Raw genomic sequence first — 16,821 nt, 5'->3', positions numbered from 1 at the left:
AGAAACAGTTAAAAGTGCCGGGAATAGAAAAGCAAGTTAAACTTCTCATCTGGACTTTTTAATAAGTCTGTATACCGGACCTCTTCTCTATTTTGGGATTGAAAAAAAATCTAAAGTTAAAAATGCGGTTTTGAGTCTATTTCTTCTTTTTAATTATTTGGTAACACGTTAAGCCATTAGTGACACTAATATGGTATATTACCAATAATAAGGCCATATATTTCGGTGTGTACAAATACCGCAAAAGACTTCTTAGTGCACTAAGAAGAAAGTTTTTGCATTAAGGACACTAAAACGATGTTTTAAGATCACAGCGAACATGAATATAAGAGGATATGATTAAATACCTCAAATCTATAAAGTAAGGTATCAATAGATTTTGTAATTTTGAAGTTAAATGACTTTTTAATCAACGCCTGCCACTCGCCACGTGACCAACGGTTTATTGCAGATTCCCGAATCATCATGTTCAATCAACCTAATCCAATAAACAATTGTCTTTTGATCGTTACTTATTGATTAATCAATGGTTGTTAACCTAACGGTTTAGCGTGGTATAAATTCAAGTTTATGAAAGAAAAATAAAAAATAAATTTTGTGTTTTAAAACTTTGCCTTTGTTATATATATTTAGTTTTTAAGGAAATTGCTATGCAAGCTATTTTTTAATTTAAAGAACCCTATTTTGAGATTAAAATTGAGAAACAAATGCTTTTGATATTTCATTTCCTTACTAACAACACAAGAGTTTACATACTATCATTATTCCTTGAAAGACATTTGAGAGTATGTGGTGTCCATGGGGTTCTTCAAAATCCGATTACAGAAGTAATATATAGAAAAACTCCAAGAGGTAAAATTATTTTACGTTTTAAAAAGAGAATTATAGAATAAATAATAACTGTCTTCTATGAACGATAACTTTAAACTGGTGTCAATGCTTTTTTTTTAACAATTCATCTTTATTTCAACAATTGAAGATGAATACCATTTTATTTTATAATGTAATAAGCACTATGGGCAGGCGCGGATCCAGAGCTTGAAGTGGGGGTTTGGGGGAGGGGTTATGTGAGAAATGTTTAAAACACTAGAGAAGTTTTCATGTTATACCAAACCATATGTTTTTCAAGAAATGGCACACTTTTTGTTCATCCGGCATATGGTTACTCTAAATAAAATTTTAAGTATTAATTTTATAAGTTTAATTATTTGATTACAGATCGTATCTACCCGTTTTGCAATTGTTGTATCACTCTAAGGGAGGCTAATAAAGATATATATAATAAAATATAGAGATAGCAGCCTTGGATTGTCTTAATTAAATCCTTTGGTCCTCTAATTATCAAGTTACCCTCTGGCCAATGTTATTATGACTTGTGTATATTTAAAGAAGTGTAGCGACAACGTGTCACTCTATTCAGTGCTAGATATTCAAATTATAGTAAAGATAACATTAAAACAAGAAATGGTTAATACAAAAAATATTTTAAGATTTTCAACCGGGGGTGGGCTCGCTTTAACCCCCTAAATCCGCTAATGATGTGGGAGAACTAAATTATTTAGTTAACTTAATCATATGACTCTTAAGCCCGTTCTGCCATTATTAAGAAACGCTAAAGAACGGAGATGTATGATTTTAAGATTTGGAAATAAATGAAATTGGTGTCACAAATGGTATGTCTGCTTGTATTTAAAATATTTTATAAATAGATATAATGATCAGGGGCGGATACAGGATTTGACGTTAGGGGGGCGCAGAATAAAATTTCGAAAATTTTTTTGAGGTTAAAATTATCAAAGTTATTGAAATATTCTTCTAGAGTAGGTTTGTGGTAAAATGAGCGAGAAATTAAAGTTTCAATCTAAAACCGCATAATTTAAATGACAATCTACATTAACCATAATTAACAAAAAATCTTTTAGTTTCTGTTCATTGACTACCTCTATATATTTACCAGAAAACGGGACTGAACAAAAGTAGAATAGAAACAATTCTGAGTACACAAACTGATTCTCCATATAAAAAAAGTGAGACGAAGCAAATGACGATAGCTCTTCTGACCAATATAAGGTATTGAAAACGAAAATGATTACTGGTACAATTTATTTGTCAATTCATGATACGTGTTTTTATTTTTGTTCTATTTTCGGAGGTCGTGCTAGACTTTTTACATACTGTAAAACAAACAAAAATGGCCGTTAACCACTAAAATCAAAATGAGATCCTTAAACAATTCATTGTGCTTATTTTCTTGGGATCCCATGTAATACGGTAGTACCTACGGGTTTGGGCCTTGACCGTTTATGCATGCTTCGGCAAAATTTACATGTTGCAAGTGAGAAATCATGTATTGTCACAGAGATATTAAATAATGAGTCAAATTAACAAACTAACCTCTCGCTTGAACCATAATCTTTATCTTTCCTTAAGAAAGAATCTAACTTACACTGCTTTCTTGGTATGATGAAATAACCAACCGGTTACCCAAATAGCGGGTAGGGCTCCCACCTTCTTCGTGGTAAAGTGATGTAGGGATGTTTTTGAACTTCGATTATCAAAGAAATTGTTTATTAAAACTGCAACTAGAATGTCACAATTGTTTTTATTCTAACTGCTAAAAGCCTATGATATTTGTCATCAAACGCAGTACCGCTTTTGACACCTTCCTTTGAAGTGTAACATGTTTATAGAACTTAAATAAACAAAAGGTCAGTTGATTAGTAATCAAGTTAAATGATTCTGTTAAATTACTGTTTTATATAGTAATACTTGTTTGAATGTTAAGACAGATTGAATGCGACGACATTAGCTTTCGTCGGATACTTTATTACGTCCGGACAACCCATGCTTTGCAAAATTTAGGGGTGTGGGGGGAGGGGGCGCACGCCCGCCACACCCCGCCTAAATCCGCCCCTGTAATGCTCATATACATAATTATTAACGGTTGTTTTACTTCGTTTATTTATAGCATTTAACAAATAACTTCGTATTCTTATTTTCGGCATCAAATAAAAATAATGGAATAAATATATTTTAAAAGACAAGGAAAGTGAATTAAAAAATATATACAACAAAAATAAGCGAAAGGAGATGTGGTACGGCTGTCAATGAAACACCTATCCACAAAAGTTAAAAATGAAGAAGATGTCAGAAATAAATTGGTCATAATTTATTTACAGTCTAAAACATCGAAGGGACTAAACATCAACCTATACATACTTGTAATGCATTTGTATATAAACATCGAATCAGAAATATGTTCCTTTCCTAAACATGTTTAAAAACATTGCTGTGATAGTTATCAAAAGTACCAGGATCATGTATAATTTAGTACGCCAGACGCGCGTTTCGTCTACACAAGACTCATCAGTAACGCTCAAATCGAAATATTGATAAATGGCATAGTTCTTAACATTAGAAAAATGAATGAAGTATTGGCAACTGGACGTTAAGCAACCAAATATCAATCCTCACTTTTCCGTGAAGTGTTCACAATTATTTGTCTTTTTAAAATTAAAAGGATGAAAAATTCCCAAACTGAAAAGAGTTGAAAATACGCTATTAATTTAGAAGTAAAAAATATAGCAGACAGAATAAAGACGGCAAAAACAAACAAATGAAAAAAAAAAATAGAGAACAATTTGAAATACCATTTACATGTTTAATCAGTATACTAGTAGATCACGGGCCAAGGTTGAGCGAACATGAATTGCTATCGATTATACTAAAGGTGGCAATCAACTTTTTGAGGCACGTGTCGAGAAAACATTAGAAAAAATATAATTTAAAATTATGAAAGGAGTAGGTCCGGTAAGGACCGATTTTGGCCTCAAATTTCAGGTTTATCTGACGAAAGATTTTGACCACTTTTGAAACACTTAAGTGTCTATTTTATTTGATTCTATTAGTGTATGTGGAAGATTTACACTGATTTTGTCATTAAAAGCTCAATTAAATGTGAAAAATCCACCAAATATGCCGGAAAATGTCACTTTTCAGATGGTTTTTGCAATTTAGCATGACTTTATGGTGCTTGTACCCGATATATGTGCCATGTATTGTCAAAAACAGCCCATATTTATGTAGCAGATTGAAGCATTCTACTGTCCAAAAAATAACTAAAAGTTTACTTTTAACAATTTTGTAAAACTGCTATATTTTGGGGCCAAAAAGGTGTCTTACCGGACCTTCTCCTTTTACAAAGTCTATTTCTATATGCCATATCCTTTGTGACAGTTGTATCATTCCATCAGGTCCTTAGTGCACATTTTTGTTCTTAGTGCACTAAGGAGGTCCTTTGCGGTGTTTCTACGGACCCCATATATTTGAAGCTGTTGAAAATTCTGTACATTATAGGTACGTGTATCAGATCGGACAATATCTAGTATGAAATATGTCCACTGGACCGACCGTGCAAGTGCTATATATATTATATCATGTATATAGCCAGTCAAAAAGATGTGGTATGATTGCCAATGAGACAACTATCCACAAAAGACCAAAATGACACAAACATTAACAACTATAGGTCACACAAGGTCGTTAAAAACTTCCATTTGTTGTTGTCCACTGAAAATAAGCTCATAAACACGAATCCCCGTTTACCCAATTCCACCTTTATTTGTTAATATTTCTTTATCTTTTTCTTTTGATTTTATCATATCTTTTTTGTGAAATATTTTGTGTGGTCGAACATGAAATTGCCTCCGATGCTACAAAGAAAATTTGTTTAATGTCATCTGTTGCAATATATGCTAAGTACTACACGTGGACAGGATGTTCCCCAGAAAATAAGTTATACACACCCCGATATAACCCCGAGGGTACACGCTACTGTCATATGGAAAATTACTGTGTCACCTGTAAGATGGTAATCAGCCATGCAACTAATTAGGTTACTGACCATGTCACTTCAATTTAAAAAGTTTATCGTTAGATATCAAAATGATAAATTCATTTTAATTAAAAATTTAAGAACTAAAGGATTTATCATTATAATGAAGTGAAATAATTCAACCAAATCGTATATAGATTATATCAAGGATTTTCTTACTATACAAATCCTTGATTATCTACATATTTTTTTTTATCTATGCCGGAAAGAATTGAAAAACTGTATTTATAATTTTTTATTTGTTTTATAGAAATCTGTGTAGGTCTCATGAAATGGAACTCACGCAACGCATGCCTAATTAAGATTTATAAATTTATTGAAAAATATAACAAAAATTTAGTTTTGATATTAAATTAAAGTTACCTTTCCGCGCTGTAATTTATTTGATATGACATGAATCAAGCAATTTTTGTTGAGGGATTTATGGGTTTGTCCATACAACGTATAAAAAAAGAAGTGTATGTTATTAGTATTTAACATGCCTTGTTTTCGCCTTGAAGCTCATTATTCAGAGTGTTTCAGACAAGATGATGAAAATAACGTCCAAGATACTTTTTTCGATCATCGTGAAGAGACAATTTTAATTCCCATTCCTCGATGCACTCTACCCCTGATGAATTGTATATTTATAATTCCTCGTGCTTTTAATTAGCCCCCCCCCCCCCCCCTTTCGTGGTTACCGTTATGCCAACAAATACCCGGGGCTTGATTTACATGTAAAATCATGGGCGGATCCAGCCATAATAAAGGGGGTTCCAACTACATGTCTCCATTAAATAAGGGGTGTCTAAGCATACCTAAGTGTCAAAAGAGTTTTTCCCGACCTATTCACATATTTTTAAGGTTCCTATATACAAGGTGATAGGACGTTCGGTTCCGTTGGAATAGGTTACCTTTTCACGCTATGCCTTAAAACTTTTCCTGATGCACAGGTAACCTATTCCAACGGAACGTCCTATCACCTTGTATATAGGAACTTGAGAGGATTCCCGAGATTATCATTTATGCAATGCTTGCTCACAAAATGCTAGGGGAGGCCAACCCCGGATTCCATCCCCTTCGACCCGCCACAGAATACAGATATAATTGATAATTGTTATTTAAAAGTCAAATACTATAGCCACTATATAGTACTAGAACCGAACACCTGTTTTGGGATATTTATACATACACCACATCTTCCTATGTCTATTATATAGCTGATTTACCGTAAATAACTGCGAGAAAATGAATAATACACAAGTTGATAATTGTCTCTTCTCTGTTAATTTTAATGTGCATGCAATATTCACTCTGATTTACTTGTGAGACCACCGACACTAATAATAATTACCTACAAAATAATAGGTGCTCCTTTACTGGGAAGAACATTTCGGATCCGATCAATTTATTGGTTCCATTCCCCCATTCTACACTTCTCCTTAGAAAAAATGCCTTGCAATGCGTCATAATTATCTGGACTACTAACTTACTTCCATATAACTTCGAAAACAGACTATAATCTATTTCACTGGATGAGATTGGGCTCACAGATTTTTTAATGGATTGGTAATTTTATTTAAAGCACAAGTTTACAAAGCAAGATTAATCACATTTTTCACCCGGCCTACACATCAAATGGTTGCCTCCTTACCAGCTTACTGACTTACACCTACACAAGGTAAACAAACATGTGACAACTCTTCACCAATGACCTGAGTGAAAGGTTGACGGGGGGATCCAGAACTTTTCATTGGGGGGGGGGGGGGGGGGGGGTTCAGATGGGGGATGCTTGCCTCAGTCATGTTTCTGTGATTCCCTATATAATCAACAAAATTTTTCACACAAAAAGGGGGGCAGGGATTTCTCCTTAATAAGAAATCTCTATTTTCAGCATAAGCTCATATAAATTTGCCTTTTGAAGAACTGAAATAAATATGAGACGGCTAATGATTTTTCAGATGCTTTTACATTAAAATACATCCATGTGACATTCACAATTATATATAGATCCAAATTTAAAAAGCTATTTTTTTCAATATTTAAATAATGTAGGATCAAATCTTGATACATGTATGTAGTTGAAACTGTTAGCTTTAAACATGTTAAACATTAAAAAATGAACACACAAAGTTTAAACCACGTTTAAACATAAGATTGACCATGTAGTCTTTATTAATGTATGCTATTGCTATGAAACTAGGTCATTGTAGGTAAACTGTCATCTATTCCCTTAAATCTTTGTTCCCAGTCACCCCAAGTTTGATTTAAATTAGTCAAGTATATATCTACTCTATTAGGTCTCTAGTTTGGATAGTTAATAACTTGCAAATTAAAATCATACTCCTCCCAAATTTATTTCTTTAAATATTATGGATGAAATACATGTAGCAAGTAAGGGATGAAATTAAATTGGATGAAATGTGGCATTTTTTTTTTGGATAAAGTAGTATGTCTGATGTTGTCAAACTTAATTATAGACCCTTAAGGGGCAGATCCAGTCATTTTAAAAAGGGGTGGGGGTGGGATTCTAACCCAGGACAAAAGGGGAAAGGGGGGGGGGGGTCCAATTACATGTCCCTATTCAAATGCATTGATAATCCGAAAAAAGGGGGGTTCCAATCCCTTGAACCCCTCTCTGGATCTGTGCCTGCCCTTTAAAATTAAATTATCCTTATTTTGAGTTAAAGCTTATAGATTTTTCTATAATGCTTCTCAGGGGCGTATCCAGCCATTTTAAAAGGGGGGTCCCAACCAAGAGCAAAGAGGGGTTCCAACTATATCTCCCATTCAAATGCATTGCTCGGTAAAAGAAAAGGATTCCAACCCTCGAATCTATGGTCAGGTTGTTGTCTCTTTGACACATTCCCTTTTTCCATTCTCAATTTTATCAGGTAGTCGTCGTTGTCCCAGGACATTTAGTTTTCGCTTAATTACTTTAGTACAAGTAATAGAAATCTATGAAATTCAAGCACAAGGTTTGTGACCAGAGTTTTTGTTCAGAGTTTAGGAATTACATGAATTAGGGGCCAATAGGGGCCAATAGTAAACTTTGTTTGATTTTATAGAAAATTGAATTATTGGAGTTCTTTGATATGCCAAATCTAACTGTGTATTTAGATTCCTAGTTTTTTGGTCCTGTTTAAATTGGTCTACCTTAAGGTCCAAAGGGTCCAAAATTAAACTTATTTTGATTTTAACAATATTTAAATTCTTGGTGTTCAGATTAATATGCTGAATCTGAATATTTACTTAGATTTTTTTATTATGGGCCCAAATTTCAAGTTGGTCCAAATCGGGGTCCAAAATTTTACTTTGTTTGATTTCAACAAAAATTGATTATATGAGGCTCTTTGATATGCTGAATCTAACCATTCATTAAGATTTTTGATATTTTGGCCTGTTATCAAATTGGTCCACATTGAGTTCTAAAAGGTCCAAAATTTAACTTTATTTGATTTCACCAAAAAATGAATTATTGGGGTTCTTTGATCATGTTGATATGCTGCATCTAACCATGTATTGAGATTTTGAATATTGGACCATTTTAGAGGTTAATTGTCAATTTAAAATTTTTAAGTACTTGGACCGCATTCATTCTGTGTCAGAAATCTATGCTGCATCAACTATTGAATCACAATCCAAATTTGAAATTCAGAGTTTATCGAGCTTGAATGTTGTGTCCATACTTGCCCCAACTGTTCTGGGTTCAACCTGTACGTTTGTATCAAACTGAGCCATGCATAGCATTTTTATTGGTTATTTATATATTAATTTGAAATTTTGACAAGTGAGACACATACAGATTATACTGTTAACAATATTTCAGAGTTTAACGTAGTCAAGCGAAACAAATTTTAGAAGAATAGTTGAATCATGTCTTTGTTGTCAAATGAAAAATTAGTACGAACACAAAGAAAAAGTATGGGAATGTTTGTTTTTTAAACTATTGACCAGGGTGAAAGTCTTTGAAAGTCATGACTGGCAAAAAGTTTGTGAAATGAAATAGCACAAATATTCCATTCTTTTTAAATATAACTGAATATAAAGAAAAACACAAACTGATGTTTTATAATAGTTTTTACCCTTTTTATGTTTTATAGGACAAGAAATATAGAAAAATAATGAAAAATATAAACAGTTAAAATAGAAATGAGCGCAAAACAAGATAAACAGAATACAACAAGGCCTAAATGGTAAGACCACTTCTATATACTATAAATTCAGATTTTTCAGGGAATGGACAACTTATTGTGATTACAAAAAAAATCTGCATAAAGATCTATATAGTTACATGATATATATATATATATATGTTTCTGTTTTTGCGATACTCACCCAGTCACATTATTCGCATAATTACTAAAAAGTTTCGATAATTTCTGAATTACAGTAATAAAAGAAATTGCCTTTGAATGATGACTCATATAAAAATAAGAAAATGTGGTATGGTAAATGAGTGACTTATCCACCAGAGTTCAATGAAGCGGATGCAAGAAATTAAAGGCCAATCATGGGCCTGCCTTCAATAATGAGAAAACACTTCCTTTATAGGTCATCCATTAAAGATCTCAACATATAAAGATTTAAACAATCCAATTTAGTTCAACATGTTCAAAGTCAATAACAATTAATAAAAAAAAATCATGCCTAATATAAAATATTGTTTGTTTCTCCAGTCCTGACCGACCCTGCAAAAATGGCCCTACTCATAAAATTTTATTGTCAAAACTAAGCCAAATATTATTTTATTCATTTCTGATTTTCGGGCTTGCCGGATCATCCGATAATATTCAGGCTTTTGGGAAAAATAAAATTATTTACCTACCTAACTACCCACACCTGGCTTGTCAGAATAGGGATTAGGGAAAAAAACAATATATTAATTTAGGCCTCATGTCTGTGAGCACTCAACCTGACCATAATATAGGACAGTGGTTCAAATATTAACACAACATATGAACATTCTATAACAACTATTGCAAGTGGCTCAACTTTAAATATCACTGCAAGGCACTAAACAACGAATATTAAATCTTGGACACAAAGCACTGAAATAAGAGAACTCATAAGCATGACAAGTAAGAATATCAAATGAAAGTTTCTCAAAATGTTCATTAAAACATGATAAAATAAGCTTATTTATCATGTTTATATTGCTGTTTTTTTCTCCATTTATAACATTTTTATTTTATTTTGTGTATTTATAGGTCAGATATCTTGGTTTTTATGATCATCAACAGGTCCTGCAGGTCTATACTGAAGAGGAAACTTAATTGTTAATACTTTTCTACATAATGTGCTAATTGGATTATTAATGTGAAATGAACTCAACTGTGTGTTTTTCTGGAAAAAGAAATAGAAAAAATCCTACAAAATTGCTATAAACAAAATGGAGTACTATCAAAAAACACAATTGTGTAAAATGTAACAACCTACATTCATATTAACTGATGGATTATGGAGAAATTAAGAAAAAAAATAGTATCTTTGTCATATTTATTGTCGAAATAAACACCTGCTTTATCCATTCATGTACATGGCTCCATCATATCAAATATACAAAGAAGATGTTTGAAGAACATATGTTGCCAAAATTTATTCAACCAATTGAAGGAAGATGTCTTGTGGATTGAATTATTTATGCACTGAACAGTTATGTAGGGGGTCGAATACACAGCAGCTGAAACAGAAGACAAGTTAATTTGACATGAAAAGTGTTTATTTGATTTAATATGCAAATATGAGCACAATATTAATAACATCACAAATGGTATGATATTCATAGCGTTTTGCTTATTATTGTATTGTCTTAAACATGCTAAACAGTCAGCCTTTTGTTTTTGTATGTTTAATACTCACCATGAAAATTTGTATTACAGTATTAAAGTTTTAATTATCTTTTGTATCAATAATTCAGTCTATGAGAAAATATATTAATACTGTTTGTACTGTTATGAAATTTCCATAGAGGAAAAACATTTCCTTAAGGGAAATTTGATGTTCAGAAATTTCCCTAGAGGAAATTTGAAGATCAATGATTTCCTTAGAGGAAATTTGTTGTCTTGAATTTTCCTCCAAGGAAAAGTGTTTGTCAAAAATTTCCTCACAGGAAAAAGTATTTCCTCCAAGGAAAATTTGAAGCTACAAATTTCCTCACAGGAAAAAGTATTTCCTCCAAGGAAAATTTGAAGCTGCAAATTTCCTCAAAGGAAAAAGAATTTCCTTTAAGGAAAAAGAATTTCCTTTAAGGAAAAAGAATTTCCTCTAAGGAAATAGAATTTCCTCAAAGGAAATAATTATGCAGCAAATTCCCTAAGGGAAATCTTTTTCCCTTGAGGAAAAAACAATTTCCCTTGAGGAAAAATCTTTTTCCTTCAGGGAAATTTGATTTCCCTTGAGGAAAAGTACTTTTCCTCTGAGGAAATTGTTGAAAAAAGGGGCATAACTTTTTCAACAGTGGTGCTAGATCCAAAAAATTTTAGGACAAATATCAGAGAACCAATACCAACCAAGTTATCAACTTTGTTTTGACTTAACTCCAAAAATTAAGGTGACAACTTTTGCACTCAGCGGAATTGCAAACTTGTCCCGGAGACTGTTAAAGTACAGAAAAAAATGGAATTTTATTTTTACAAAATGTACTTCTGGATACTATTTTGGAGGCCGGGGGGGGGGGGGGGTCTATGTTATGATCATAAACAAGCCTAGAACTGTCCACGTTTGGTAGAAATCAGACGCCGCCGACGACGACGCCAACGGAATGTAGGATCGCTATCCTCGAGTCGCTATCACACGGTCTCGCTTTTTCGACTTAAGTCGAAGGCTCGACAAAAAGAATAAGTTTGCAAGAAACAAATACTTGCTATCACCTTATTTTGAAGATTCGCCAAAGGCATGCTTTTTCTAAATGTAAAACATACTTTTAAGGCTAGAAACGAAACCAAGCGTTAGGCTAACAGAACCAGTGGTGGATCATGGAGGGGGATGGAGCCCGCCCCCTTTATTAGAGAAAATTTAGCTAATTTTATAGGGAATCACTGAAGCATGACACTGAGGAGCGGGTCCGGCTACTGGCAAACGGAAAACTTGAAACAGAGCGCACCCTTCCGAAACTAAACGACCCAAACTTATGTCGTAACATGCATGCCGTAAAAATTTAATAATTTATTTCGCTTATCTCCCTTTGTTTACAAGCCTTAGCTTGAAATGACAATCTTGTAAGTTTATAACATTTTAATGTTTTATCAGCACAAACAGCAGAAATCATCTTTTCAATATATTTTTTAATGATTGAGAAATAAATGCAAACTGTAAAAGTGGTTGTAGTCCAAGCAAAATAAACACGACATGAAATCTAAAGAAAAGATGGTACAGTAGTAACTACAGGTCAGTTCGTCCCAAACATGTACGCCCCGGATTTGTCAACGGGGCGGTTAGTCCCCATTATTAGTTACATTTAAAATACATCTTTATCATTAAATCTTAGATGGTATTTAGTTTAATATGAATGTATTTATTTCGTTCAAAGGTAATGGAAAGCCAAAATTAAGAATATAAATAAAAATTAAAAACTTCTGATTTTCTTCATTAATCAGTTAATACAAATGTTAGCAAGAGTTGTTTCCCTAAAATTACTTTGTTTTTTGTGACAATTTTAACATTATTGTCTATTACCTTACAAACTTTAGGAGATTAGATACAATAAGAAAACAGCAATATGATAGGTGATAAAAAATCTATTTGATTGATAACATCTTTGTTACATTCAAAGGACCTGTTTTCAACAGACAATTGGACGTTTCAGAATCTAAAGAATCACAGGTAATTTCATTTTCGTATCCCAAAATGAAAATAACGTCACACTATTGGTTGAATTTCCATTGTTTATGACATTTTTAACCAATCACGACGTTTTGGTGTACACTTAAAAAGATATTACCCAGGATGCATTAGATTCTGAAACGGCGAATTGACATTTCTATGGGAACTAATTAACTGTGCCCCTTTTCTTGCAAATTTATAACAATCTTTTTAACTAGGCAGACCTCTTTCAGGAGCTAAATAAAAGATGAAAAGAAGCTTGCATTGACCTTTTACTTTACATTCTAAATTTCTGCTTCATCATATTTATATATTTATAGATGATGGTTTAACTTGCTTGAAAGGTATTGTGACTGTGTTGACTGCATCTGACAAAATCACTTTGAAATAAAAGATACCACAGATACAGTTTAATCCTATCTTGACTAAAAGATGCAAATTGACAAATAAGGTTTTTTAAGGACTTATTAACTTAACAATGAATACATGATTTCAATTTTTCAATTGTGAATTTCTATTTCTGTGTTTGGTATTCAAGTTCATAATTATGTCGCATTAAATAACATTGCTTATCAAATAATATGCATGTTATTGTTGAATTTGATATTAAGGAGGCTCACAGGTACAAAAATTTCAGCAAAAAATGAAACATTTGTTTTTTCATTACACATTTTATTTATTACACTATTAGTTATTACTTTAATGAGGGCCCTCATGGGGTTTTTGATTATGTGATTACTTGGCCGTTTTTTTAATGATTATTTGATTATTAAGCCAAATATTTCATGATTATTTGATTACCTAGGACTGTATTTTTAGTTTATGATTATTTGATTACTAAAGATAAGCAAATATTTAATGATTATGTGATTATATTGGCAAAAAAATGGTGATTATGTGATTACTAGGACCCCCCCATGAGGGGCCTCTTTAATATGATATGGTGCAAAAATCACCTATAATAATCGATTCAGTTTGGCCTCAGATGACTTTTAAAATGTTTATATCATTGAAAAAGCTCCAAATTATCTCCCTTTGGTGCAACAATGCAATTTTTTGGCATTAAAACTGAAATATCTTTTTTAACTCATTGGTGACCTATATTTTTTATTATTGTTTTCAAATAAGTTGTACATAAACTACATTTAAATAATAGTAAAATTTAAGCAATTTCTGTACATTGTAATTAAGTTCTTTTTTTATTTCGATATTATATTAATTACCTCTATTTCTCTTATTAGTTCAACAGAAAAAAAAGGACATTAACAAAAATGTATGCTTCTTTCGGAGGCAGATTGTGACCTTAAATGAACGGTGACCCCATTTTTTTATTTCATTTTTCTATTAAGTGTATGATAAAGTTCATTTATAAAAAAATATAGAGAAATCCTATAATATTAGAAAAAAAAATTGATTTATACCCGTGAGCCCCCTTAAACAGCCATTATTATCTTTCTACATATATTACCAATTATCTAAAGTTTTCCATTTTCTTTTAGGCAGGACTCTGCAGCTCATGTGGAAATTGTTTGGTGAAAACTAAATATCAATACTGGTTTTATTTTAGTGATATCTACATTATTTATTCCTCACGTTTCTTGTGTAATGATAAAGTCATGAACAAAATCAGAAATAAATGCGATATATGTGGTCAACAAGAATGTCAAGGACATTTACAATTGAACGTAGAAACAAACACTCATGAAGATGAAAACAATAAACCTGCCATTGATGAAAAAGGAACAAACACTGACGATGAAAACAATATACAGACTATTGACGAAATCGGAACAAAAAAGGAAAGATATTCTTATTCAAAAACTTATAAATGTGAGGTATGTTTTAAAACATTTCGTTATTCTAATTCATTTTTAAAACACCAAAAAATGCATACTGATGGGAAAACTTGTAAGTGTGATGAATGTGGTAAATTTTTCGATAGTGATAAAGACTTAAAGCGCCATAATATGAAAATTCATACCAGTGAAAAACAACATAAATGTGACATATGCGATAAAAGTTTTGCTCATGAATCTAAATTGGTAACACACAAGAGGATTCATAGTGAAGACTATCTTTATAAATGTGATGTTTGCTGTAAATCATTTCATCAAAGCGGAAATTTACAGTCACACATGAGAATACACACTGGTGAGCGACCCTTTATGTGTACTGTCTGCGGTAAAAAGTTTACACAGGGTAGTTCATTGAAGCAGCATCTCAGAATACATGCTGGCCAAAAACCCTATAAATGTGAGGAATGTGGTAAATTGTTTCGTTGGAAAGGCGACTTAAAGAATCATATTTCAAAGCATAGTGGTGAAAACCTTTATGAATGCCATGTTTGTGGAAAAAAGATGAGTCAAAGTGAAATTCTAAGAGAACACGTTAGAATTCATACCGGTGAAAAACCGTTCAAATGTGATTTTTGTGGTCTTGAGTTTAGTCGACAAAATTACTATAAGAAACACATTAAAATTCATACTGGTGAACAACCCTATAAGTGTGGTGTGTGCAACAAAGGATTTCATTTCAACACAGCCCTCCAAGCTCATATGAGAAAACACACAGGAGATAAACCGTATAATTGTGATGTTTGCGGTGAAACCTTTAATCAAGAAAGATGTTTGAAAACTCATATGAATAAACACGCTTGTGAAAAAGTGGAAAGTTATAAATGTGATATATGTCATAAAGGTTTTCCTAAGATAAGTGACTTGCAGAGCCATACTATGAATGTTGATAGCAAAGAATTGAAGATGTATTTTTGTGAACAGTGTGCATCTGGTCAGCAATAAATAACTAACAAATATTTGTTTATTGTTACTTTATTATTATGGGCAATTTATGGGTATTTTGTTGTTCAGTCTGTGGGACTGTTTGTTTGCCTGTTCGTCTGTCTGTCCCGCTTCAAGTTTAAGTTCTTGGTCTAGGTAGTTTTGTTGAGCCTGCGACTGTTTTTGCAGAAAGCACAACATAGGGACAGTGATCTGGGGGCGGCAGCAGCGTTAACTAACTTTTTAAAGGCTTTATATTTTAGAAGCTGCAGGACCTTGATGCTTCATACTTTGTATATAGATGTCTGTTATTTTCGTTGTCCTTGCCCTCTTTTTCATGGTTCAGTGACAACTTGAAAAAAAGTTAAGATTTTTAGTAATATTATTAAGAGTAATTGGATAACTATATTTGGTATGTGCGTACCTTGCAATCACACAGTTTTCACTTGACCTCAACATAGTTTCATGGATAAGTGAACAATGTTAAGTTTTGGTGGTCAAGTCCATATATCAGTTACTATAAGCAAAAGGTCTAGTATATTTGGTGTATCAAAGGACTGAAAGTTGAACATGTCCAACTGGTAGGTGTCATTTGACCACATTTTCATGGCTCGGTGGTTATAGTTTTTTGTGTTTTTCTTATACTGTATGCAATAGGCATACTATATTTGGTGTATGAAAGGATTGTAAGCTGTACATGTCTATCTGGCAGGTGTCATCTGACATTTTCATGGTTCAGTGGTCAAAGGTAGGTTTTTGTACGACCCAAAAAAAATTTTGGGATCGTATAATGGTATGATGTCGTCGTCCGAAGACACATTGGTTTCCGGATAATAACTTTAGTTTAAGTAAATGGATCTTCATGAAATTTTTTTCAGAAGGTTCAATATCACAAAAGGAAGGTTAGGATTGATTTTGGGGATGATGGTCCCAACTGATTAGGAATTAAAGGCCCAAAAGGGGCCCAAAAAAAGCATTTTTCTAGTTTCAGGATAATAACTTGTGTAGAAGTATTTCAATTGCTCTGAAATCATACCGCAATGTTTAAAACCACAAGTAGAAGGTTTGGATTGACTTAAGGGGTTATGGGGCCAAAGTTTAGAAATAAGGGGCCAAAAAAGGGCCAAAAAGAAGCATGTTTCTAGTTTCTAAACAATCGTGTTTAAGTGTATGAATCTCTCTGAAATTGTACTACAAGGTTCAATACTGCAATGGAAAGCATGGGATTGAGTTTAAGGGTTATTGCTCCAAGGGGGTTTCAAAAAGTGTGTGTGTGGGGGGGGGGGGGGGGGGGGCTCCTTTTTTTCAAGTTTCAAGAAGAAATCTTCAATTGCACGTTATTGTGCA

At 32.7% G+C, this 16,821-nt stretch overlaps 1 protein-coding gene and 1 long non-coding RNA gene across 2 annotated transcripts; both read left to right on the top strand.

Moving 5' to 3' along the window:
* The first annotated feature begins 6,170 nt into the window (after nucleotides 1-6,170).
* Nucleotides 6,171-10,322, top strand: LOC139488510 (uncharacterized). The gene is made up of 3 exons (XR_011656020.1): nucleotides 6,171-6,442; nucleotides 8,977-9,069; nucleotides 10,084-10,322. It is a non-coding gene; the product is annotated as an uncharacterized lncRNA (long non-coding RNA).
* A 1,660-nt stretch (nucleotides 10,323-11,982) lies between these two features.
* On the top strand, nucleotides 11,983-15,511 carry LOC139488509 (zinc finger protein 502-like). The gene is made up of 2 exons (XM_071274195.1): nucleotides 11,983-12,093; nucleotides 14,197-15,511. Exon 2 carries the CDS (start codon nucleotides 14,314-14,316, stop codon nucleotides 15,493-15,495), a length of 1,182 nt encoding a protein of 393 aa, XP_071130296.1. The 5' UTR covers nucleotides 11,983-12,093; nucleotides 14,197-14,313; the 3' UTR covers nucleotides 15,496-15,511.
* Nucleotides 15,512-16,821: the final 1,310 nt, after the last annotated feature.

The sequence above is a fragment of the Mytilus edulis genome, chromosome 9, assembly GCF_963676685.1.
Source record: "Mytilus edulis chromosome 9, xbMytEdul2.2, whole genome shotgun sequence".
Classification (NCBI taxonomy): Eukaryota; Metazoa; Mollusca; class Bivalvia; order Mytilida; family Mytilidae; genus Mytilus; species Mytilus edulis.
This window is presented reverse-complemented; position numbering and strand designations above follow the sequence as displayed.

Coding starts and splice junctions, on each gene's coding strand:
- LOC139488509 (XM_071274195.1), top strand. CDS start 14,314: ATGAACAAAATCAGAAATAAATGCGATATATGTGGTCAACAAGAATGT.